Below are 23786 nucleotides of genomic sequence, written 5' to 3'. Positions count from 1 at the left end.
AACAGGAATGGTTCAACAGTCAGTGCAAGCAGCCACTTTATCTATTGCTGCCGTCATGGCTGTCGTTTTGGTTACCCCACGGGAAGAGGCAAAAGAGAACTCGTCCTCTGCACACCTGCGCTATGAGCTGGCAGCCTGTCAAGCCCCGATGGTCCGCCTACTCCACATTCCCCAGCTTCTCCTCAACGCCACGATCGACAGCCCCAGCGCCACCGGCAGCGAGACACGGCACCCCGTGGTCACCCATGCTCTTGGTCCTCTTCAACAACGCGAGATCCCTCGGCCTCCGATTGGATCACAAGAAGACTGAGGCCCTGTACGTTCCACGCGTAGTCCCGTTCTGGCTACTTCGTAATAGTGCGTTCATTTCCGGGCGAGCTGTGGGGCCGCCCCCTCGCCCGAGTCACCCAAGCAAGCGCTCGACTCCACTCTCTCGCGAACATCTAGACGCCGCTGGTTGTTCCCGGACCAAGGACCAGCCCCCAGACGACCCGGCCAAGTTTCGGTACTCCCGGACTTCGTCAAGCCACGAAATGAATGGTGGAACGAACACAAGCCCGAGCACCGCCCGTTGGCCTCCCTCCCCCGCGTCGACCTGGCGCGTGTGGTCGGACAAGTCCCCGGACACTGGGATTTCCAAGAATACCACCACCGGTTCGACCACCCAGTCGAAAGTTTCACGGACTGCCTCTGCGGCGATCCCAACGAACAAGGACACTACAAGTCGTGCCCCATCACCAAGGCACTCCTCGTCCAAAACAAGAACCGGGTGGCTCCCGGCGCCTGGGGCCCGATCAGGTATGCTGCACTCCACCACGAGTCCGGAAGTTCAGAGATATCATCTGTGCAGGGACATAACCCAAGCAAGAATCGAGCACTGCTGCCTTAGCCTCTTTATACTTCATCAGCTAGCAAATATGCACGTTGTCCCGCACAAAATCGTCATCTTTCGCAATGCTCTCGTGAATTGGGATCACGTCGTAATTTCAGCCCGATCTTCTCCGTGGGCACACCTCAGGGGCGCGCGTGTCGTGAGACCACCTATACTGACACGTAACGAAGTTCGAGTTTTTACTTGCGACCTCATTGCTTGATATGTAGATCACCAATCTCGCGCACTACTCGAGCTAGCGATTTTGCTATCTGTGCTCGAAGGAGGGACAATATCCTTTCGCCTCTCAAGATTGGTACTCGGACCTGCGAGGGTGAAGGCTCCGAATCACCAAACGCAGCCTTGACATACAAAACTAGTGTTGCGTAGTAGATCGCGTACGGTATGTGAGGTGCTTCGTGTTGGGCGTGTTGCGGGTCTCCAGGTGCCTCAATCTGTTGTTGTCTCGAGTCCACTTGTCTGGATGGCAGGAGATTCTCCGCGGCGGCCAATAACCTCTCCGCATGCCAGCAGGCAATCTGGTGTTCACGACTTTTCAGCCAAGTGTTGATGCTTTTCGGTGCAGCAGCAGCGGTCCGGCTATCGGCTTGAGCGGAGCTGCGGTTGATGTGTACCAAGGTCTGCAGAACGACGAGGCCCGTGTGGAGCATGATGCACATTGCGTGGTACAGAGAGAGGTCAGACAGGCTCTTGCAATGTTCCAAATGTTGCACTTGCGCACATTTGTCAAGAGCCAGCTCCACGAAATCCGGTCTGTCGAGACGACTCGCAAGCGTAGGCAGCACGCCGCGACCGTCAGAATCCCGGGATGGTCCAAGTCCTGACCATAAATGAGGTGCTAGTGAAGCTAATGTAGTCAGGGTCGAAGGGAGCCCATGGGCATGGACGTTTCCATCGACAATGCTGGCAGTAGCTAGAACAGTTTGCTTCAATTTGCTGTCTGGTGTTGCGCAGCGTGCTATGTCGTGCCACATCATCGAAGGCGGTCTCAGCATAATGACAACACGGTAGGAGTCCAGAACGTAGAGTGCTTCGAGTAGTCTGTGGTACAGCTGGTCAGCCAAGTCACTGGACTCATATCAGCACGAGTTCGTCATTACTTCGTTGCGGACGTGTCTTCCGATTCAGTAAGATCGCTGCTCAAGGTTTGAGCGTATTCTGTAACTGCCTGAGAGGGATGAGTTCGTCGGAGAGCCTCAAATCAGGCACAGCGGGTGACGCACGGTAGTGAGACTGCCTTGGAAGGCCTCGCCTATCTCGTAACTCCTTTCCTGCCCGCTGCACAACCCATACACTTCCAATAGGATGAACTACGAGTTGCGTTAACCTCGGATATCAATGTTATGAGAAGTCCTTTTAATACCGTTGCCGCGACCTCAAGGGCGGATGAATTGCTTCTGGGTGTGTACTCCAAAGAATGGTACTGCGCGACGTTAACAAATGATTTTCATGCCGGAAGCCGTACTCACCTCAGCCAGCAGCAGTCGACGAGCATCATTATACATGGCGTTGGCAACGTCGATCGATCCGGACACTACACTAAACAAGCCACCGACTGCTGCCAGTGCATATATGTATTTGATTGAGTGCTTTATCGTCTCGGGCGCGGCTTCACGGTACAGATCAAACACCTGCGGAGCGTGCCGTTTGAAAAGTTCCCGAAAGATCCGGACAGTATCGCTGTCATGGCTGCGAAGATCGGGCGGTGCAGAGTACCACATCTTTCGGCGTGTGCTGCCTGAAGGCGAGACTTGTTGCGAGCGCGAGTCGAAGTAGTCAGCCATATAGGTTGTCAGTCGCAATGTCGGACTCGCAAGTACGGGTTGCTGTTCGGTTTTCTCAAACAGTCCCGGACAATACAAGTCTATCTCTTCCAGCCAGTTGTACTCTATAGGCTGAGGATTTAGTTCGTGCATATCAAGGAGATCGTCCCAGCCTGTGGGAGTGGTGTTGTCTTGAAGAGGAAAGAAGTCCAGTCCTTGGCCGTTCACATCTGGAAGGCGGGATCCGTGGGAATGTTCAGGTCCTGAGATTGGCAGTCCAGAGTCTGCTGTTTGCTGTGGGAGCGCTTGATTCAACCCATTGCCCTCTCTCGCCAACGCGGGCGACGATGTGACTGGCACAGGCTCTGGACTGATGACGATCTGGTCCGCATAGCCTTCGTTACAGCATTGCTGAGACCTCGTCCGGCAAGGGTCACAGGGTTGCTGTCCGTCGCATGCAATTTTTCGTTCACGGCATCCTAGGCAAGCATGTCGCACACGTTTGCGACCACGTTGGTTCCCTTCTGCGGTAGATCCGAGATCCAGGGTCGCCGAGCAAGACTTTTCGTGCGCTGCTCGGACATCTGCCCTTTGGAAGGATTTGCGGCACACCTCACACCGATATGGCGCTTCTCCGGTATCTAAGGATTGGGTCAGCCCCCAAGTCACTGGGGTAGGACACAGAAGTACCCACGGGTTCGGCGATGCCTAGCAAGATGCTCTGCTCGAGCGAACACCCGGGAGCAGTATTCGCACTGCAGTGGACACTCCAGAGTCAGCGGCCGGCATCGATCGGCCTCGGGATGGTTGCTTACCTTCTTCTCCGCTCGGCCCATATTATTCACCCTCGACGACGGAGTAAGGAATGGGGTTGGGGAAGCAAATCTCCCTAGGTAGAAGTGATGAAGAAATGGATGGGGTTGTGCTGACCCCACCAGCCGAGGTGTTCCCTATAGAAGTAATAAAGGAATGGATGGCCGGGGGGTTGGGCTGACCCCATTAGCCGATGTGTTCCCCCGGCTTCTCCCCGTACGCCACCTACCCCAACCCCACCTTAATAAAGGAATGGATGGGGTTGTGCTGACCCCATCAGCCGAGGTGTTCCCCCGGCTCTCCCCGTACGCCACGTAGCCCAACCCAATCAGCCGAGGTGTTCCCCCTGCTTCTGCCCACACGCCACGTACCCCAGCCATCCGCGCCATCCGATCGTGGCGGGCGCATCTTCGGACTTCGATGACCTGCCGTCCGTCCGTCCAGATCTGGCGGTCATTGGGGTCGGACACATCATCTCCAATCTCCATTCAGCAAGGTCAAACGATGGAAACTCCAACAGCCAGTGTATGGCCCGCTAGGCGACACCCGACCCGCTGGGAGTCGGTCGACGCCCACCAGGGACCCCCAATCTCGGTCAAGGAACGTTTCCGTACCGTTCTGGTGCACGGCGAGGGTGACGCAGTCCGTCACAATGCTTCCTCCTTGGATCTCAGTTCTTGTCTTGCCACGCCTGCAGCTGAAGCTGAAACTCGGCCACACACGTACCCGTTGACACTTTTCCATGGCCTACAAGCTCTCCCGACCGATAATGAGCTTGCAGCCTTGCGTCGTGTATACGGCGACACCTTTGGAACACACGTCTACGTTAGCGAGTTCGGCGCCGAGGGAATCGCAGCTCAGTCCAACCCGCCATATCTGCAGCTGACGTTGGCTTTGGCTTGCCTTGCCTCGATTTTCTCCGAATCGCCAACAAAGACGCAGGATGCATCATACGCCGTGTCTGCGCATCTTTTTCAAGCTGGCTACCACATTTGGCTAGCGATGCTGGAAGTCGATGGTCGCGAAACCCGTAGCGCGAGGGCAGTAATTGCAGTAAGTTTGAACAGAGCCTGTTCAGATGCCGTTCATATCTCAGCGTTCAGTAGGCAGGCCTCTTTTCAACATACGGTATACTTGCATCAGGGAGCGTGATCAAGCGAAAGACAGCGGGGCTTCTTAGTAACGTGACGAATGTAGGTACGGACCAGTGTTGTTGCAAGATCCGGAGCTGATCTTGAGTAGGTCATCAGACGAATGCGAATGACCGATGATTCTGCGTCTGCACATACTGCATCGAGTGCGTCTGAAAGACATCTGGTCGGAAAGAGGCGAGTAGAACCAAAGAGATCTCGAGTCCGGTTTGAATTCAAACTGACTGGTTGCAATAGCGCACTGCTATGGTACATGTTGCTGATTGATATCATTCACGGCCTGAAAAGCAACACCGCGCCAATCTACTCAATCAGCGAGCTATCAATTCGCCTGCCACAAAAGGGCTACCCATTTCAGATGATCAATGACGCACTACTTCATGGTCAAGCTCTTCCAAATGATCTAGGCCATCGCGAAGACGCTCTGGCATTGTCCATTGCGCTTCTCTCGAACATCATACGAACTCACAAGACGTGCTTTGGGCCGTTGAGCGTACTCATTCGTCCAGATCCGTGGAATCCTTACCGGCCGCTCACCTGGAGATCAGAGCTCGCGAGTGCTGTCGCAGTGTTCAACACCGCGCTCGCTCGGTGGGAAAGTCACTTCCTTCAACACGCGGACCATGATGTACTCGCCTTACACTACTTTACAAAGCTCTATCTCATAGTTCCGAGCATCGCGGAACTTCCAAGCCTGGCTCGTAGCGGTTCGATCCGTCCAGTGCAGTTGGCCGAACAAATGACCATCCCTGATGAAGCATTGGAAATCGCGTGGGACGTCTTCGAGCACGTTGACTCTGCCATCACGGTGAAGAATCACAGAATGTCGATCTGGCTACCCGAAATTACCTTCTTGTCAGCTCTGACTGTCTGGCACAGCCATTCGAACAACGGCCATCGGGGGAGATATGGTGGTATTCGGTCACTCGCCATGTACCAGAAACTCTTGCTACAGCTACCATGGCCATGCTGTACGGAGATGGCGGCAGTCCTGGATAAGGCTGCACGGCAAGAGTGACTTGCTCTTGAACCAGAAGAGATTACGTTCATAGATATGCACTTCTTAATCTTAGCGACGAAGAGCAATCGCTGCTCTTAGACCCCCGATCCCGCTGCCGGCAACGAGCACCTTCAGCGGGTGGGCATTGCCATCTTGGCCACTGTGTTCTTGTTTATGCGAGTGCGACCATTTTTAGCGAATGTTAAGGCGCAGCTGTGGAATCTCGCAGCTATAGCAAACGCTGTGCCTAACCGGTGGTCTGAGATCCGTGAGAAGATTCCGAGCCCATGGACGACGTGATACATACAACAACCTACGCATCGCGTATCCGATCAGTGTTCAATGCCTGGTCATCGTGTGACAGCGTCACATGCTGCGCTTTCGGACTGCAACTCATTGCGCATACCTATGGCCACGGTGTAATTGTGCGCATATCCTTCTCGGATCGCAAAGAAAAATCTCTCGTCGTCGCAGCATCCGCGCTTTCCATCAAATCGCCGCGATACCGATCTGGAAGGTAAGGCCCGAACCTCCATCGGAAGCAGCGCTACCCTGACCACAGCAACGATATTGCCCGCCCGGAACCCTCGACTCGTGCCAGCTACAGTACCCCTTCTTCACATTATAATGTGGGTGGCTCGTGAACTCGGGATTGGTTCGCACAGACAAGAGCCCGCTCTTATCCTTAACGAATACCTTTACGCCTTCTCTTCGTGATCGATTTGGTCGAGCTTCTTCAACTTGCAGCACAGCAAGGAACGCGGTGAGTCACTGCTCATATAATACTGCGCCATGAGTTCAACCATGTTATGATACTGTACTGTTGGATTGATCGAGCATTCTTGTAGCATGCTCCTCGCCGTTAGGCCTTGGGACGTCCGCATAGACCCAATGAGGCTTTCGACCGTATAACAACCACTCTCTTCCACACAAGTGGCAAAGTCATCCTCCTCAGTCATAAGATTGAAGCAAGGTTGGCAAAAGTAGTGGTCTTTGGATCATCAGTAACTGAATGCGGAGCTTGAATAGAGTGGGTTCATTTGGGTACTGACCGCACTCTGTCCTACAGCTGGCTGGCTTCTCTTCGTACGCGGTACATAGAGTATCGCTCTCGCGGTTGGTCGAAGACTGCTGACCGTCGCCTTGAGAACCTGCGCTGCCCTGGCAGTCTTTCATGGCCTGATCTATATGCTGTCCCGTCGGTATGTTGGAGAAAGTCCGAGGCCCTGGCTGATGATCCCGAGTCGTTTTGTGATGAGCAGAATTCTTCGCTATAGATTTGTCAGATCTTTTGCAAGCTCTTGGGCGGTGTTTGGGTCTTCGTGAACATTGAGATCGAGTTCCGTGATATTGCGTAGCTCTAGATCCCGAAACTTCTTGCTAGATTTGGTGGAATGGCTTGCTCTTCATTGTAGGCTAGCGTAGTGATGCTTCTCTGGAGCTTTGCGAATTCTTGGATGAGAAACTTAGAATCTCTCGTTACGACATCGTGGTCCTCGTAGGTGATACTGAGGAAGCAATCCGGTACGCGAGGACTGGCCTTAGCGATTTTTCATATAGGTGTCGAGCTGGGATGCGCCGTTCGAATCTTGAGGTGTAGGGCTGCCTCCGTGCTGTTATCCTGGGAGAGCGCGAACCACTTAGGGCCAAGGGCCATGTTCAGAGCAATGGGACCTGATAGAGATGACGATTGCGACCCGGTCTACTTGCGATCAGGCGAGGTTGCCGAGTACAGAGTGGTGCTGCACACTGTGAATCGAAATAGCAATACCGACACACCCAACCACGTCCGGCTGCAGCGCACGTGCGTGTACAGCTTTATACTAGGTAGATGTGCTCGGTGTTTGTATAACTGGGCGACAGTCCAGGAGGAGCTCGGCGTCGGTAAAGGAGACGGGCCTGCGGGAACGGCGAGGGACTGTCGGACGACCTCGCGGCCGAGAAAGCCCGTCGCGCCGGAGACGATGAGCTTCATTACGTTTAGAGAGCTGGCTTTCGAGGTAGGTAGCGGGCTAATTGAAGAGGGAAGTGGGTAGGAGATCGGGAAGAGGTATTGAGAGGCCAAGATATACCGCGGTTGGTGGCGAGGACGATATTGCCCGTGGAATGTATTTCTGGAGATTGCTCCGGCCGGGAGGAAGCAGAATCCTGTTATACCAGGGGGTCTAGGCGATGAAGAGGCTCATGAGATGGTTGTCAAGGTGGTGTATTTACAGGCTTTCGAGACTTGGGGGCTCAGGAGCATCGGCATCAGATCCGCGAGGCAGTCGCTGAGGTACGTCTACTATCGGCACCTCAGGTTCCTTCTGGGCATTTGCAGAGCCCCGAAAAGTGAAAGACATGATTCAGCCACGGTCGCGGCCTGATTGTTCGTCCGCGGTCTCAGAGCTTGTCCTGTCCTCCGAGCGGAGCGGGCCCCACCAAGCGCCGGGCCGCATCCGGAAGTCCAGAGTCGGAGGGAGTTGGTCGCCAGAAACGGCGGGCGTGTGGTCTTGAGCGGGAATTGATCCATCGTATGTGTCATGTATCGCTGCTTGCCTTGTCCTTTCTGCGCCATAGGGTCAACTGGAGCTCTTCTGGTTGGTAGTGAAAGCATGGGTTGTGCGAGGTGCCGGTGTGGTGGTCGTCAGCGCCAGCGATCCTTAGCCGAGTCTGACACCTCAGGCAAGCCTGCACCAGACCAAGGTCCCTGAGATTGCGAGGCAGACAGCGGCTTTTCCAGCGTGCATGGTCGAGCGGAGCAGATTGGGCCCCGAAGTCGTGTAGCCATCCATACAGACCTGCAGGACGGCCACCCACCTTCTCCTTGTCGGCAAGGGTTATTGATCATTCATCTCGTAAGGGCGAGTAGCCCGCGAGGCTCTCAGGTCGCTACTGCGCCAGCCTGAAGTGAGGGGTATCATGCACACAAGGACGAATCACAGGGCGTTTCTGAGGTCGCAGCCCAGAGTCCCGGCACTCAGCCCCGGTCGCAGTCCGCGGGCGTGTGCGTGGCATACACGAGGCGCCTGCAGAGAAGCCAAGGCCCGGACGGGCTGTAGTTATGGCCAAAGCCTGCTGAGACAGCAACCCACACGCCGCCGTCTCGAGTCTTTATCGCTGACTCTGGACCAATGATCCTCTCTTCTCTCTTCCTTGCGCGGTGTCCGCCGGACAGAGCATCCTCGATCGATATCCTTCCCCTGACCTTACATTCGGTCCTTCGCGGCGGCCACTAGGTTCCGTTGACGACGATCAGCTGCGGGGAAGTCCTGTCAGCTCCACCTTTGTGTAACCTGGTGAGAGCCTGATCTGGTGCTCACCAGGGTCAGCGAGCATCCGGTCCTTTCCATGCTCCTCCCCGACTTTGCTTAGATCTTTTGCTACTTAGTGCATCTTCACTCTGGCATTCTCTATATTACGAGCGATTGCGTACCAGTGACACCCGCACCTTCCCCTCCGCTCGAGATCGAACGCCAGCCATGTCAGACCCCCAGAAATACACGGTCGGTTGGATCTGCGCCATCACCACCGAGTCCGTAGCAGCCCGGGCCTTCCTCGACGAAGAACACGACGGCCCTTGCTAAGTCTCACAGCACGACAACAATAACTATGTCCTGGGCAAGGTCGGCGGCCACAATGTAGTCATCGCCGTCCTGCCTGATGCAGAATATGGCATAGCGCCCGCGGCGGCAGTAGCCCGAGACATGCTCCACAGCTTTCCGAACGTGCGCATCGGATTGATGGTCGGCATTGGAGGCGGTGCGCCTAGCCGGAAGCGTGATGTCCGACTCGGTGATGTAGTAGTCAGCAGTCGCGATGGCGGCAAAGGCGGCGTGTTCCACTACGACTTTGGCAAGACTATCCAGAATCAGTCATTTCAAGAGACTGCATTCTTAGACCAACCACCCACGGTGCTGCGGACGACTGTGAGCACGCTCAGAGGCACATACGAGATGAATGGCCACCAGCTTGTGGACGATGTGGACAAGGCATTGACGAAGATCAAGAAGCGAAAAAAATACACACGGCCTCCTCCAGCAAGCGACAGACTATACAAACCCGACTTTATACATCCTTCACAATCGTCTGACGGCTGCGACGTCGCGTGCGGCAATGACGAAACCCACCTGGTGGTCCGGAAGGAACGAGACGAAGAAGAGGAAGACGATCCCGTGATTCACTACGGCTTGATTGCCAGCGGAAGCCAACTGATGAAGGATGCGCGTATCCGGGACAAGCTGGCGGATGAAAAGGGCGTCCTTTGTTTCGAGACGGAGGCGGCCGGCCTGATGAACCACTTCCCATGCCTAGTGATCCGCGGGATATGCGACTACTCCGACTCGCACAAGAACAAGGAGTGGCAGGGCTTGGCGGCAATGATGGCGGCGGCGTATGCGAACGATCTTCTGCGTCAGATCCCGCCCAACAAAGTCGAAGAGGAGAGGCGGATCAGTGAAGTACTCAGTTCGGGTTAGTAGCGCAGTTCTAGTCCATGGAATTTTAGCTAACTATAAGTAGTTCAAAAAGATCTAGAACGTTTACACCTGATGGCGAATGAGACCAAAACTGCAGTTGTGACTATGGAACAAAACGATCGCCTCGCTCAACTCGATCGATGGCTTCGCCCACCCGACACATCAACGAACTTCAATCATGCGAGAAAACAATGGCACGAGGGATCCGGGCTATGGTTCCTGAAGAGCGCTGCCTTCAACGAGTGGAAGCGTGGATCACATCGCCATCTGTGGCTTCACGGCTTAGCAGGATGTGGCAAAACCGTCCTCAGTGCGACAATAGTGGATCATCTCCGGAAGATGGACGATTGCGTCACCCTTGAATTCTATTTCGACTTCAACGACACCGCGAAACAGAAGATGGACGGGGTGTTACGCTCCCTCCTCTTTCAGCTCTACAAGTTAGGGTCTCGCTCTAAAGACCTCGACAGCTTATACCAATCCCACCTCGACGGCCAGCGGCAGCCAGACACACCGACTTTAACAAACTGTCTCCGCGCGATGATCAAGGGCTCGAAAACTACTTATGTTATTCTGGATGCCTTAGACGAGTGTCTGGAGAGAAAGGAACTGCTTGGGTGGATGAAGGAATTCTTCACAATACCCGACCTGAGCCACGTTCATCTGATTGCCACTGGCCGGCCAGAAGAAGAGTTTTTGAGCTTCATTCCCGGCTGGCTCGGCAACGAGCACTGTTTGCCACTGGACAAGAACGCTGTTAACGCCGACATACGCTCCTATGTCGCAGCGAGGCTTGAACAGAGTTCCGATTTCGTGGACAAGGGCCTATCTCAGGATCTCCTCGAACAGATACGCAATAAAGTCGGAGACCGGGCTGATGGCATGTGAGTTTCCCTCTATCATCTATAAACCCAAGCGAATATCTGACATCCAGTATAGGTTCAGATGGGCCGCATGTCAACTGGCCAGTCTTGCAACATGTATGAGTCCCAGAGCTATCGAAATAGCTCTTGAGACTTTGCCCCGGGATCTCGATGAGACGTACCGTCGCATGCTTCGAAGCATCCCGGCAGATATTGAGAAGGATGCCATGCGCCTCCTGCAGTTTCTCGTCCACACCAAGCGGCCGTTGACACTATTAGAGGCCGTAGAGGTAATAGCCACACAGACGGATGAGGAGCGACGAGGCTTCGACCCGAAGCGCAGACTGTTTCGTGAAGCCGATATTCTACGGCACTGTCCCAGCTTGGTGTCAGTCACGGACAATGGAAGGACTAGGAAGGAGCTCCATCTTGCCCACTTCTCTGTCAAAGAGTATCTTCTTAAACAAGACCAGTTTGACCTCAGCAGTGCTAGCATTGTCATCACAAGAACCTGTTTGAGTTACCTTACGGATATCGAGGGTAGCTCCTGGAAAATCAAGCAGGATTTTCCGATGGCAAGATATGCGGCGGAGTACTGGATGGGCTATGCAACTTCGGCAGAGACTTCTGAAGCCGTTGTTCGGACAGCAGTCAGGTTTTTACAGGACGAGTCAACTTTTCAGCGGTGGAGTCGGTTGTATCAGGCTGACCGGGAATGGGACAGCGATCCGGGCCCTCCTCGAGCATCCAGACTCTATTATACTTGCCTAGGTGGACTCGTAGCAGCTGCAATAGGCCTGCTGGGCGAGGGCGCCGACGTCAACGCGCAGGGCGGCGACTACGGCAACGCTCTCCAAGCTGCCTCAGACGGGGGCCACAGAGAAGTTGTGCAACTCCTACTAGACAAGGGCGCTGACGTCAATGCGCGGGGCGGCGTCTAGTACGTCCCTAGAGCCCGCCAGAGATATCACACCCATCTACGTTGCGACCTCTCGGTACATCCGGTCATCGTAGACCAAGAATATAGGACTATGTTAATAGCTATCTAATGACCCTAATTTCAAGTTACCTCTTAACATCGTTTGTGCTGATTGCCAAACAAGGCTTGACTGCGACCTAACAGCGCGCATACAGCAACCTCGCTCTCGTATTGTAATTCCCCGTCTGCACTGTTTAAGGCCGTTCCTCTGTTCCACGTGCCTTAGGTAAGCAAGCAAACCAGTACTATCCGGGACATTTGACTGTGGGAACAAGCACGGTGTAAGCGCCAAGTGGCCCCAAAAAGGGCATTAGAGATTAAACCAAAAGAGTGAACAGCGGAAGCCGATTTCGCTAGTGACTGTACCTCTCGTGGATCCAATCCGGCACTCCAGGAGGATGTGCCGCACCGTCTGCGGCCCGTAGTCGCATCGACACTGGTCGATATCGGCCTTGTCAATGGAGTGGAGGTAGGCACGGAGGCTAATCTTCCCCGTGCGCATCCGTGTGATCACCGAACTGATTGCTCTGTGTGCTCCGCGATGTGTACTTAATGTCGCTTTGCCCGGCCGCGTTGAGCCGGAAGAGGGCAATTTCCCAGGCTTTCTCCCATTCGCCTCGCAGCTTCTGGCGAACGGCGAGCTTCGTGGTTGCCATAAGGATCCCGGGATCGTTGTTGGAGGCGCCTCGGCATGGGGTCCTGCGGCCTGTTGGCGGCTTGGTCCGCCATTTCGTTGCCTGATACGCCGACATGGGCCGGGACCCAGCGGAACTGTACCTCCCAACCTCGGCTTTGGAGCTCATCGAGCGTTCAAGTGGCCTCAACCAGGAGGTACTGTCCCGACGGGCATTTGGGGTTCCGCATCGCTTGGAAACCGGCTCGGTTGTCGGTGAAATTGTCGCACTTGCCGGGGCGGTGAGCAGGCCTCCGGGGAAGGGAAACCCGGCCGAAGTGGGGCCTCTCGGTGCGGTCTAAATTGCGCCGCACGTCGGACCGACCTGTCGGCTCAAAACGGCACTCTTTAGATTCGCCACTAACATTGCTTTGACAACCGTCACTCCCCTTCCTCGCTCATCGGCCCACGCCGAGGCCGCTTGTCCTCTTATGCGACGTTCGCTTCGTGAAATGCGGGCTGAGCGCACCGTTCTTTCCGATAGGGTACGTGGCGAATATAGACTATCAATAGTATAGCTGCTATCCTCGTCCAGAAGATGTACCTTACCTCTAACATAAAGTTCAGCAAGCGTTATCCTTCCCTATCGTCACTATCCCCATCGTCACTATCCCCATCGTCACTATCCCCATCGTCACTATCCCCATCGTCACTGTCCCCATCGTCACTGTCCCCTTCATCACTGGATTTCCCCTCCACATCAGAGCAGTGCTTTTTATATGTGTCATCACCCGCGTCGTCCAACACGTCGTCCTCCACATCACAACCAGCAGACGGAAAAAGTCTGAGGTACACCGGTTCGTCGAGCTGTTGGCGAAGGAGCTTCTCATTGATCCCTACGTCGGAGAGCTTGCGACGTGATGAAATGAATTTCCGGCTCGGCACAACACTGATCATTCCATTCTTGCAGTCGACCTTCTCGATATCTCCTTTCTTCCAGCCCCTCTTGAATAATCGATGCTGCGGGTCCCGGAGTCCACGCCAATCGCTGTCGCACTTCCCTGTTGGGTGTTCCGGTGCCGGGATCAACTGGAGGTACGCCGCGCCGTCAACACTCCCGCGCAGAGCCAAGAGCTCATCCCTTAGATTCATGACGTCAGGACACGACGTAATACGTCCCTCCACAGGTACCATGTAGATGTTGCCGCTCCGGTCCACGGACATTCTCGTCATCTCTCGAAGACGCTTCATCCAAGTCTCGTTTCGAAACCGGAAGAGACTGATGAGATTTTTCCAAGACTTGTTTATATGGTGTCCTATAAGGTCCGGCAGGAACTCAACAAACCCCAGGAAAGGATGGAGTGGAACAGGCGGTGTTCCTGGCATTCCGCTAAGGTATACAAAAACTGAGCGGCATCGTAGTTGCAGCTCGACGAAGGGACTCGTCATATAAAACTCGAGTTCGTAGGCGCAAACCAGGTGCGCAGTCGCTGTCATATACTGCGGGCGAGCGCATGCTCATAGATAGCGAGACGTCTGCATCAAATCCCACAGTATGGACTCCTGCTCGTTGGTAGGGATGGGGAGAGGTTCATCGCAGTCACAATATTCCGCCCCGCTGGGGAGTGCTGTGTCGTCCTTAAGGAAGAGGGAAACCGGTCGAGTATCATCCCCAGCGATAAAGCTCAAGACCATCAGGAGGACTTCTTCATATAGCGTGAGTAGAGGCATGCTAATATAGTCAGGGAAGGAGGTTCTTACCAGCTGGCATACGGTGGAGGATCGAAGCTGGTCGATCGGGTTGAGAGAGGATGGAGGCCATTGAACCCCTACACTTGGATAGCAACAAATACGGAATGGTCTGCGGAGCAGTTCGAAGGCCGTGAGCTCGTTGTCAATGAGGGCTTGAAAGCGATCTAACCAGATTGAGGAGTGAGCAAATTGGACGCCCCGTCTATCACTCTCGACACGTAGAAACGCGCCTTAACACACGACAAACACGCGGATGTGGGGTAACCTTTACGGCCAATCATATAAGGAGATGGGACTGATTCAAGTTGAATCAGTCTCGGCAAAGTGGACTGTGTAATTATCGAGTATTAGCTAGTAGCGGGGCTACATAGCGCTGCACAGCCAATGGGAAGAAACCAAACCAACCAAACCCGTCTCGGAATATCACCGGGAGTAGCACTCCGGTGCCCACTGATCTCTATGCTGGGGCACGGGTAGTGGCTTGCAGTCGAACTGTGACGCGGGACTCCTTATCTAATCTATAGCGGGGCACCCCGGCTCCGAGGTATCACAGTTCCACGCCAACCTCGGGTTTCTGGTGACTCGACTCAACAGCTCCTACCAAGTCCAGTACCGGCTGCAGGTCTGCTGATTACTTCCACTACGCCGCGGTTGTCGCGCTGTCCCGTCCTTGTCGTAGATCTATCTTTGACCTCTTTACCGATATCCCTTACCTTTGGAGCTCGTCTCCGCGGCCCTTGGGTCAATGGTACCGAGGGATTGACTTTGCTCTGCATCTCCTTAAACCGCCTCTCAGTCCAGTCGAAGACGTGGTCATATTTGAGCCCCTTCGCTTGAAACAGGCAACAAAAAAGCTGGCGAAGGTACGAGTAGTCCGGCTCGTCATCGAATGCCAGGCCCCGGGTGTATTTGATGTACGTGGCGAATTCTCCGGGAAGAAAGCCATCGCAGAGCGCCTCGGCCGACAGGCTCTTCTTCATCTCCTTGATCCTTGCGTCCTTTTCCTTGTCCGTGGCGACCTTCGGACCCTGCCATGGCAACGAGCCCCGGGTAAGGTACACGATGACGTACCAAGGGACTCGAGATCATCCCCCAAAGACTGTTCTTCGTGCGCGTTAGCGAGCGGACGATCATATCGGGGTGGGGCACCTCCCACGGCCGTTGTGATTGTTGATGCTGGCGTACGACTTGTGCCGCCTAGCGCGAGACCTTAGACGTGCTTGTTGCGCTCGGCAATTTAGCTTCACGTGCGGAGGATGTTTCCGTCTCCTCGGGCTGCTAGCACTGCAAAGCACTAAACTCTCGCGATGCCCTTGTGGTAGTAGGCATCGGGCGTCGCGCGCTTGTTTCGGCGCCGACACGAGCCGGCTCCAAATTCACGTTCAAGGAGGTCTCGGTACATCCTCCGGAATAGCGCGGCTCGGGTTTTCGCTAACAGGTTGATCGTGCCGCCCCGCCCCAAAGCTAAGCACGGAAATCCGCGAAGCCGGACAACTGGTTGAGGACACGGTCACCACGTCAAGAAGAGCCACACGCGATGGCGCGAACGACCGTGCCGAGAGGCACACCAGTATCACAGATGTGAATGTAGCCAACCGGCAAGTCGAGGCGAGAAAAATGTTCCTGGAGGTCCTAAGTACATTGTCTGGCTTTGGCGCTGCCGCTAACTAGATCGCGGTCCGCGGCCCTCTCCTGCAGGGCTCTCTCCAGACCCCTGAGCGAGTCACGCAGTCGAATGCGAAACCGCAACGAAAGACTCCGCCCTCGCCATCTTCGACCTTTCCGCCCTGGTTCTGTCCATCCATTCCTGCACCTTCTCCACCGCCACACGGGCCGAGCCTCTGTGTTCCACCAGGAAGGATTGAATCTCGGCCGGGGAGAACTCCCCTTCCGGTATTTCCCTCGCGAATTCGCCCGCACATCGCTTCACCGTCTCGTCATCTTCAAAAGGTTGCTTGGGATCGAGGATGTCGCCTTCCGATTGCTTGAAGATCATGTAGAAGAGTCGGAACATCACGTCCTTGTCGGCATTCGGAAGCTCGATTTTCTTGTCTACACGGCTAGCCCGGATGAGTGCCTGATCTAGATGGTCCAAGTGATTCGTCGTCATTATGAGCAGCCGACGCTCATGTGACGATACGCCATCGAGAGCGTTGAGAAGCTCCGATAGCGACAGCTTCCCTTGAGATCGGGGCCGGTCCCGGGCGGCATCTTCCTTGGCTTGGCTGATGTCCGTTTCGCTTTGCCGAGGCTGCGCTATACCAACAGCGTCCACGTCTTCCAGCAGGAGGACACAACGAGGCGGGAGTTCCGCAAGCAGAGAGTTTAGGGAGTGGCTTCCGACGGCAGAGATGTTGAGGATGTAGACGTCCAAGTCAAAGCGCCCCGCCAAAGACAAGCACAAACTGGACTTCCCGGTCCCAGGCGGCCCGTAAAGCAAGTATCCCTTTCGGTAAGGGATGCCACGGCTGAGATGCCATGCGGGAGCTTCCTGATGCAAGAAGCCTTCGATGTCCTGTATGAGTGCCGCCTTCACCTCCTCATTCATGACAACAGTGGAGATTGGCCTGATGCTCTTCACGTGCGTCCAAGATGGACAAGGAGGGGTATGTATCAATCGAAGCGGTATGTGCATGTGGCATATTGAGTACGCCGCATCTTCACAAGATAGAGTTATCATAAGAAGGAAAACAGCTACAACAAGCCAATGAATAGTCCGCGTCCTGTCCAAAGCCCCCCGAGCCACAAAGCCGATGTGATCGTCTATCCCATATTGTCCCGGCTCCAGCAGCATCATGCCCGGGGTCCCATGATTGACCTCCGCGCGTGAGTGGCCCGCCGTACAACGAAGAGCATTCCTACCGAGCCCGGCCAAAAGGAAGACTCTGATTGTTGCACAAGTAAGCCATGTTCCCGAGTTTCAAGACGAGCCACCTGTTGAGATCGAGACGTGTTGGCGCTTGCCCACAGGTTGCATTGCCGCTCGGACCCTAGCGCCGTGTCGTGTAAGAAACCGTGCGAGTCTGAACGACGACTCTTCGGACCTCACATCTTGTCCTTGCAGGGGCCATATTGCAGACTGCAGCCCAGGCCGTGACTACAAGTGAAAGACTTTCGCACGCCAAAGTGCTTTAGTGACTGGGCTTTGTCGATCACGTAGATTGCAAAAGCGTCCGAGGAGAACTCTATATCACTAGAGAACATACAGTAAGTGTCGGGTCATCGTCACATCTGACAGATGTCTCGCCATATTTGTAACTAGGGTGAAGTATATTTGCTACAACTCCGGGCCTTGTCCTTAAGCAAATAAACTTATGCGGGCGGCGGCCCGGGGATCGCAATAGCCCCAATCTGAGCAAGCATGCCAAAGATATCCGGAAGCCCGCGCTCCTCGACAATCTTGCCGTCGGCAAACCTGTAGATGTTGAAGGCCTGCGAGCTGATTTGCTTGCCCGTCGCCGGGGTGCCGAGGAAGTTGCCCTGGTGCGTGCCCGAGATGGCGAACCGCGCAACGACCTTGTCGCCCTCGACAATGGCCTCCTGCAGGGACCACTGGATGTCCGGGTAGGCGCCGCGCATCATGCCGAGGATCTGCATGTAGGCGCCGAGGCCCTTGAGCGGGGGGCCGCCAAAGGGGACGTGGAACTCGGCCGACTCGGAGACGACCTCCTTGCCGATGGTCTCGTCGCCCGAGTTGATAAACTCGAGGAACCGGTCCATGCGAGCGCACAAGTGCTGGGACGTAGTCAGCATTGTAGATTCCAGACTTCGGACCGTGGAGAGGGAGAACGAACCTCGCGGTTGCTGCCGGCGGAATCGGAGCTAGTACAATGTTAGCAAGTGAGGCTGTAGTGGATTTGACGTCTGGGTGTGGTAGGGAACTCACTTGGACATGGTTGTGGCGGGTAGTGGAAGAACAGGTGTCAAGATGGGTGGTTTGTTTGGTGGTTTTCGACAGGCTGGGAAGACGAGGAAATTCAGAGTTGCAGACGGGGGAGCTGAGAGGAATCTTTATAGTTCATGTGGTCACAACTCGATCGCTCCAGCCCTCAAGTGTCTGCCAGACTTTAAGCCCGAGTCGCGGCGCAGACGCGGTTGTATCCTCGTTTTACACCCCGCCCATCCCACATCCCGCCACCAGGTGGGATGACGCCTCGCCAACTATGGACGCAGACGTGCATGAGCCCCAGTCACGACCCATGTGAAATCCCACCCTGCTCCGAGGGGTGGGCTGGTGGGATCGTGTCGGCTGTGGTCCACGGCCGCCTGTCACGAGTCATGTCATCCCACTCTCCTCCGAGTTGTGGGACGAAGGGCGGCTAGATCTGGACTAGGTTTCTGCAGTGTCACGGAGGAGCCTGCGAAGTGCGGAGCACTGACGTACGGGGCAGCACAACTGCCGGCCTGTCTTCGGCAACGTCCAGCATGACTGCCACGTAAAGCACATAAGTGGAATCTTTGAACAGATGGGCAAGGGCACGCAAGCACGCTGGGAACGCATCAAAGCCAACTAGGCCGCAGTAGACCTGTTCTTCAAACACATACTAGATTCGTAGTTTCTGGGAATACACTGCGAGCTCGTCCTGGGGCTCCTTACCTTAAGGTAGGCGCGTTCAAATCAGGGGGTCACATGCCGCCGGAGGGCTACAACTGTCAGATCATGTCTTGGCCGGAGCCCACCTGAGTCGGCAGGCACAAGATGTGCCATCGCAGTTTGGTGCTTGAGGCACCTGGTGATTCTGCAAGCAGAAGAAATTTGCTTCTGATGTTGGCTGCGTTGAGCTCAAGAGACCGACAGCGTCACAAGCCTTCGTGAGGACTACATGCAAGCGGTATTCGTCTAGGACAAGGGATTTCTAATGCCGTGAAAGAGATCAATAATAGTGTAGCCCGCTGCAGAGTATTACAGTGAGGAGACATATCATTTATAGCAAAGATCCACCCTGAGCAAAAGTCGGAATCCTCTTAAGCGAAAGGCCAGCTGTTTAAGAACTTTTACTTGGTGCTTATCTGGACTTTTACGCACACTGACTTGGTGTCGAAACAGTACATAAGCCCCTTCATCCTGTCGGTGGGTCAATGTGCAAGGAAGAGTAGGGGACCGAGGAGCTTCGCAAATCTGAATAGACAGGGATTTGCTTTTAGTCGTCGTCAATGTCGAGTAACAGGTTGGGAGATTCAGACGGCTTGGTCAAAAGTATACCTTCGTTTAGGGTGTGCTGCTTGCTGCAGTTCTGTGGACCTCTGATCCTCTGAACCTCTGGATGTCCTCCATGGCTCTTCCACATGGCTGTCGGATCAAGTAAGCGTTTGGACAAATTGTCCACTGCTTGCATGACATTGAAGATCTGATGGCTGAATGTAAGGTGAGCGGAGAGAGTAGCACGATGTCCTACTGTATTATTCCACGGGGGATTTAGTCTAAATCCCCGGGTTCCACACGCCCCACATGTCCGACAGCATCCCTGCATATCGTGAAGTCTCTCTCATTCTCTTCATAGACATGTCATGTCCTACGAAACGTCTGTGCGCATTAGAGGTACGCGTCATTCCAACCCCTTTTTCCGCGGATTTAGTCTTAGTTCGTTACCCCAGATTTCCCTTCTCTTCCCAGTAACCCACGATCCACCGACAATCCACAATACTAATAGCAGTAGAACAGCCTGTAGTATTACGATGCGATGCGGAACCACGTACCGACCAACTCAGCAACGACGCCGGAAGGCCACAAGGATCCCGACCCCGTTTTCACATACCTTCAGCTTTACGCCGATCCAACATACAATGTCCTGATCTGCCGCAGACCCGATTGTCGACACGCGATTTCCCCACATGGAGCCCAGGTCACCGCACACCTGTGGAATAAGCACAGTATCCCTCTAGCCGAGCGCTTAGGACTTCCAGAGCATATACGCGATCACTACTCTTCAGGCTTCCGCAATCCTACAGAGGCAGCTCTGCCGCCGTCTAGTTCCAGGCCCCATCCGCATCTCCAGACCTACGATGGCTTCAGCTGCCGCGAATGCGTCTTCTTGACAATAAGCTTCCATGAGCTTACGAGGCATATCTCGCAGAGCCACCTCGACGGGCAAACCGCGACCCGACCGCGGATTGGCCTACTCTACGACGATGTCTACCTACAGTCTTGGGGAGGCGGCCCGAATCGACGATATTGGACTGTAACCGATGCAGATGGGAAAACAGGTCGTCTAGCCCCTGGCCGCGTAGCAAAACAACCCCCCCCCCCCGAGACGCCCGAACGACCTGTTTTCTCGGAGTACGATTCGACAAGGAAAGACCTAAACGATAGACGGACTGCTATCTCTCAGAGCAAGCCATGGCTAGACCGGACGGGATGGCAGCAGATCTTCGAGGGCGCCAACTGTGCAGTGCTGAAGGCCCTCACAGCTATACCCTGCAATCCACCCACAAGACTCCTTCACCTTGGAAGAGGACTATATCCTACAACCACTCCCTACATTAGTATTCGAGCAGACGAGATAAAGATATCCGGGCTCGTTACTATGGTCGACTGGGTACTTTTTCGCTGTGAGCAGACAGCCCGCGAAACTTCTCGTGCAGTCCTCTGCTGGTTCCGAAGCCTCCACCCAGACAAGATCTATCCCAAGCCATTTACACTAGTATCGGCAAGATCGAGCCGACAGAAGTATCTCAAGACCTTCCAGCGTTTCATCGCCTTCATCTTCCGTACCTACCGCCTACCAAGCTTCCAACGACAAGACCTTCTCCCCGTCCGATTTAATTCGGAGCAGCAGCAGCTACTTGGTACTATCTGGCCCCACGAAGCTTGGAACGAGGAACAGCTCCTTCGGTGGATCCTAGCTGGAAAGCCCGCTCGTCAGCTGCGGCCGACAGCTAAGGAAGAACGGCCTACTCCAACACCGAGTAATAGGGAACAGAAACAGTCCGTCTCAAAACCCTTAGCCAAACGTCTGTCGAGAAAACGCTCGTTTAACTCCTATCGGCAAGACACCAAGTCGGACTCCCAACGAGATACCACTAAGATACGTAGGGACGACGAAGACGACGAGAACGACGAAGACGACGAGGACGATAATAAGAGCGGCCACTCCGACGAAGATGTCAGCGACTCGGAGCTCAGCGACGGACAAAGCGAGACAACAGACAAGGTCCAAGACGCAAGTACACTGCAGAATCAAGTGATCGTCCTCAGCCCAGCACTGAGCCAGCTTCTCGAATTGCTATTCAAGCTGTGTATTACATTCTGTACCGAAGACTTCGCCGACGGCTATCCCAGCTCAACCCATCTCGTGTACTTCAGTGGTATTCTTAGCATCAACCCAGACGGCAGAGGCTTTCGCACAGCAAAGCTTTATACACCATTCCTTTCAGCCTTGATCTACAACCAGCGACTTCTCTTCCTAGAATATGCCCTACCTCTTCGAGCATATGAGCATATTGGGATTCCCCGGCGACCGCGACATCGGCAATTCGAGCGGCTCGATACAGTACGGCATAGGTATATGCTTACTAAGTCGATGACGCCCCTGACCGAGATGCTAAGCCTTCGTGACTACGGAAGAGTGATCGCTAGGACAGACACCCCGTCATTCTTTCTCCACTGGAGCGACGATCTCCAAACGGTATCATACGGGGACTCATTTACCATCACTATGGACACCTTCCGACAGTTATCAGAGCACTTCATCGGGCACGCAGAGGAGCTCTGCGAGCAGCTCATGCTTGGTCTCCAGGTGGACGTTCATCTTGAGAGAGTCAAAGACGACCTCGTCAATGCGAAAGATGGGTTCAGTTTCATCAGCCACCCGCATAACAAACTGTCCCACGCCTATGCCCAGCTACTTAAACAGGCCTGCACTCCGTATTCCGGACTGTTCGACGAGAGCCACGGGACATGGAAAGCTACCGCAGTCGCCCGCTACCAGAAGACAGCAGAGAGGCTGCTCGAGTTCCTTGCAGGTTGTTTCCATACGACAAGCGGCCAGACTGGTCGGTCATCGGAGCTCTTCAGCCTTACATACCAGAACAGCGCTTTCGGCGAACGCGGACTATACATCCACAATGGCTCAGTCATGACGCTCACACGGCATCACAAAGCAAAGCGTTCAACCAATTGAGAATTCAACGTTGTACGCTTCCTTCCTCTCCGAGTCGGCCGGGTTATATTTCGATACCTTGTCTACATCCGTCCTTTCCTTACAACGCTTGGTAAAGAGCCGGTCTCCAGCCAGAGATCGTTATCAGGGCATATTGTCTCGCCGCCCCTACTCTTCAGCTCGGGAGTAGACAGATCAAAGCCTTGGGACGCGTCAAAGCTCGCGGCTATCTTTATGAAGGCGACATCCGTCTGCTGGGATACCTGTGTTAATCCTCAGATATACCGGCAAATCGCTATTGGTATTACCGAGAAGCACGTCATCGAGATTGCTACGCCATTCAACCGGTATGACGACCTTGGCCCGAATGCGAGCATCAATGCCGTCTTTGCCTGGCAGAGCAGCCATCGCCCTATTCAGCGCGCAACTACATACGGACTCGACGGAGCTTTCCCTTCGCAACTTCAGCCAGCCCTTATCCGCATCTATGAGTGGGCGTCCTTTCGCTGGCACGAGTTCTTACATCAACCGAGTCGACGAATGCCTCCAAACACCCGCTCGTCGTATGACGAGCTACGACCGCTTGTTAGTAAGCAGCAGGACTGCCCTCAGCTGGAGGGTTTGCAAGACCAAGACCTAGGAACAAACGAAGACAATATTGAGACTGAAGCGACAGTACGAGCGATGATCCGTCCACCAACCCGTCCACCAATTCAACCGGTTGATAAACTGGTTTATATCGACACGACCCGCAACGTTACTATCTGTCTCCTCTGCCGGCTGGGAATTAAACCAGGTAACGGTACTGTTGTACATTTCCGGGGCAGACACAGTATGAAGGGAGATGAGCTACAGGACATTCGCAGAATTTGTTTCCAACCTACGCTTGTCGATCCGTTTAGCATTCCGGTCCCGGACGACAATACTTCACCATTGGACTATTTACCGATCTTGAGAGGGTTTAGCTGTACAGGTTGCCGCTTCCTAACAATCTCTAATAAGAACATACGTAAGCACTGGAGAGCGACGCATTGGAAGGGGATACAGTTTGACGTGGTACCCGACGATATATATAGCACTGTACAGTTACAGAGCTTCGGGGTACACTCGCGTGCTCAGTACTGGATAGTTGAGAGCGATATTGAGGGAGAAGATACTATAGAGTAAGAGTAGTTTAGAAGGATAGTAGAGATAGTAGAATCAAAGTTTCATTACGCTATTTGTATAAGTTATCTCCTGCTCTATAGTAGTGTTACAGGCGACCTCTTTCTACCGTTGCGCCTACCAGGCGAATATAAGCCTTCCCAAGCTATTTATGGCTTAGCCGCTGCTTGGCCAGCCCTGTCATCTGAGTACAGTTCTACTGCCTCTGCCGTCTCTGCTGTCTCTGCCGAACCCTACGAA

The 23786-nt window shown here is 54.4% G+C and overlaps 10 protein-coding genes across 10 annotated transcripts; 6 read left to right on the top strand and 4 right to left on the bottom strand.

The window, feature by feature from the left end:
- The first annotated feature begins 54 nt into the window (after positions 1–54).
- On the top strand, positions 55–1390 carry B0I36DRAFT_58458 (uncharacterized protein). The gene has a single exon (XM_046163057.1). It carries the CDS (start codon positions 123–125, stop codon positions 1092–1094), a length of 972 nt encoding a protein of 323 aa, XP_046004225.1. The 5' UTR covers positions 55–122; the 3' UTR covers positions 1095–1390.
- Positions 1391–1994: 604 nt separating this feature from the next.
- B0I36DRAFT_58426 (uncharacterized protein) lies at positions 1995–3655 on the bottom strand. Its single transcript, XM_046163056.1, has 4 exons — positions 3471–3655; positions 3350–3410; positions 2256–3296; positions 1995–2202 (listed from the first exon to the last, which is right to left on the bottom strand). Exons 1-3 carry the CDS (start codon positions 3489–3491, stop codon positions 2326–2328), a joined length of 1053 nt encoding a protein of 350 aa, XP_046004224.1. The 5' UTR covers positions 3492–3655; the 3' UTR covers positions 1995–2202; positions 2256–2325.
- Positions 3656–3857: 202 nt separating this feature from the next.
- Positions 3858–4796, top strand: B0I36DRAFT_342001 (uncharacterized protein; the record flags this gene model as incomplete). The annotated part of the gene is made up of 2 exons (XM_046156052.1): positions 3858–4521; positions 4666–4796. Coding segments are annotated over exons 1-2 (674 nt in total), but the record flags the coding sequence as incomplete, so codon positions are not given.
- B0I36DRAFT_58387 (uncharacterized protein) lies at positions 4468–5833 on the top strand. Its single transcript, XM_046163055.1, has one exon. It carries the CDS (start codon positions 4723–4725, stop codon positions 5635–5637), a length of 915 nt encoding a protein of 304 aa, XP_046004222.1. The 5' UTR covers positions 4468–4722; the 3' UTR covers positions 5638–5833.
- Positions 5834–9080: 3247 nt separating this feature from the next.
- B0I36DRAFT_378566 (uncharacterized protein) lies at positions 9081–11880 on the top strand (the record flags this gene model as incomplete). The annotated part of the gene is made up of 4 exons (XM_046160702.1): positions 9081–9137; positions 9195–10071; positions 10129–10960; positions 11016–11880. 4 exons carry the CDS (start codon positions 9081–9083, stop codon positions 11878–11880), a joined length of 2631 nt encoding a protein of 876 aa, XP_046004221.1.
- A 1284-nt stretch (positions 11881–13164) lies between these two features.
- On the bottom strand, positions 13165–14370 carry B0I36DRAFT_389871 (uncharacterized protein; the record flags this gene model as incomplete). Its single annotated transcript, XM_046161368.1, has 2 exons — positions 14293–14370; positions 13165–14237 (listed from the first exon to the last, which is right to left on the bottom strand). The coding sequence occupies exon 2, from the start codon at positions 14026–14028 to the stop codon at positions 13165–13167; it is 864 nt and encodes a 287-aa protein (XP_046004220.1). The 5' UTR covers positions 14029–14237; positions 14293–14370.
- A 544-nt stretch (positions 14371–14914) lies between these two features.
- Positions 14915–17345, bottom strand: B0I36DRAFT_389870 (P-loop containing nucleoside triphosphate hydrolase protein; the record flags this gene model as incomplete). The annotated part of the gene is made up of 3 exons (XM_046161367.1): positions 16097–17345; positions 14997–15311; positions 14915–14923 (listed from the first exon to the last, which is right to left on the bottom strand). The coding sequence occupies exons 1-3, from the start codon at positions 17078–17080 to the stop codon at positions 14915–14917; spliced, it is 1308 nt and encodes a 435-aa protein (XP_046004219.1). The 5' UTR covers positions 17081–17345.
- Positions 17346–17595: 250 nt separating this feature from the next.
- On the bottom strand, positions 17596–18710 carry B0I36DRAFT_370287 (uncharacterized protein; the record flags this gene model as incomplete). The annotated part of the gene is made up of 3 exons (XM_046159889.1): positions 17596–18018; positions 18078–18105; positions 18664–18710. 3 exons carry the CDS (start codon positions 18708–18710, stop codon positions 17596–17598), a joined length of 498 nt encoding a protein of 165 aa, XP_046004218.1.
- Positions 18711–19569: 859 nt separating this feature from the next.
- B0I36DRAFT_401542 (uncharacterized protein) lies at positions 19570–22509 on the top strand (the record flags this gene model as incomplete). The annotated part of the gene is made up of 3 exons (XM_046161704.1): positions 19570–19585; positions 19821–19822; positions 21309–22509. The coding sequence occupies 3 exons, from the start codon at positions 19570–19572 to the stop codon at positions 22401–22403; spliced, it is 1113 nt and encodes a 370-aa protein (XP_046004217.1). The 3' UTR covers positions 22404–22509.
- Positions 22410–23601, top strand: B0I36DRAFT_341984 (uncharacterized protein; the record flags this gene model as incomplete). The annotated part of the gene is made up of 1 exon (XM_046156050.1): positions 22410–23601. A coding segment is annotated over one exon (883 nt), but the record flags the coding sequence as incomplete, so codon positions are not given.
- Positions 23602–23786: the final 185 nt, after the last annotated feature.

This window comes from Microdochium trichocladiopsis, assembly GCF_020744255.1.
Source record: "Microdochium trichocladiopsis strain MPI-CAGE-CH-0230 chromosome Unknown B0I36scaffold_17, whole genome shotgun sequence".
Taxonomy (NCBI): Eukaryota; Fungi; Ascomycota; class Sordariomycetes; order Xylariales; family Microdochiaceae; genus Microdochium; species Microdochium trichocladiopsis.
Note: the sequence above shows the minus strand (reverse complement) of the source record. Positions and strands in the feature narration are given on the sequence as shown.

Coding starts and splice junctions, on each gene's coding strand:
- B0I36DRAFT_58458 (XM_046163057.1), top strand. CDS start 123: ATGAGCTGGCAGCCTGTCAAGCCCCGATGGTCCGCCTACTCCACATTC.
- B0I36DRAFT_58426 (XM_046163056.1), bottom strand. CDS start 3,491: ATGGGCCGAGCGGAGAAGAAG. Junction 3,411..3,470: donor TGGGCCGAGCGGAGAAGAAG/GTAAGCAACCAT, acceptor TGTCCACTGCAG/TGCGAATACTGCTCCCGGGT. Junction 3,297..3,349: donor TGCTAGGCATCGCCGAACCC/GTGGGTACTTCT, acceptor CCCAATCCTTAG/ATACCGGAGAAGCGCCATAT.
- B0I36DRAFT_58387 (XM_046163055.1), top strand. CDS start 4,723: ATGCGAATGACCGATGATTCTGCGTCTGCACATACTGCATCGAGTGCG.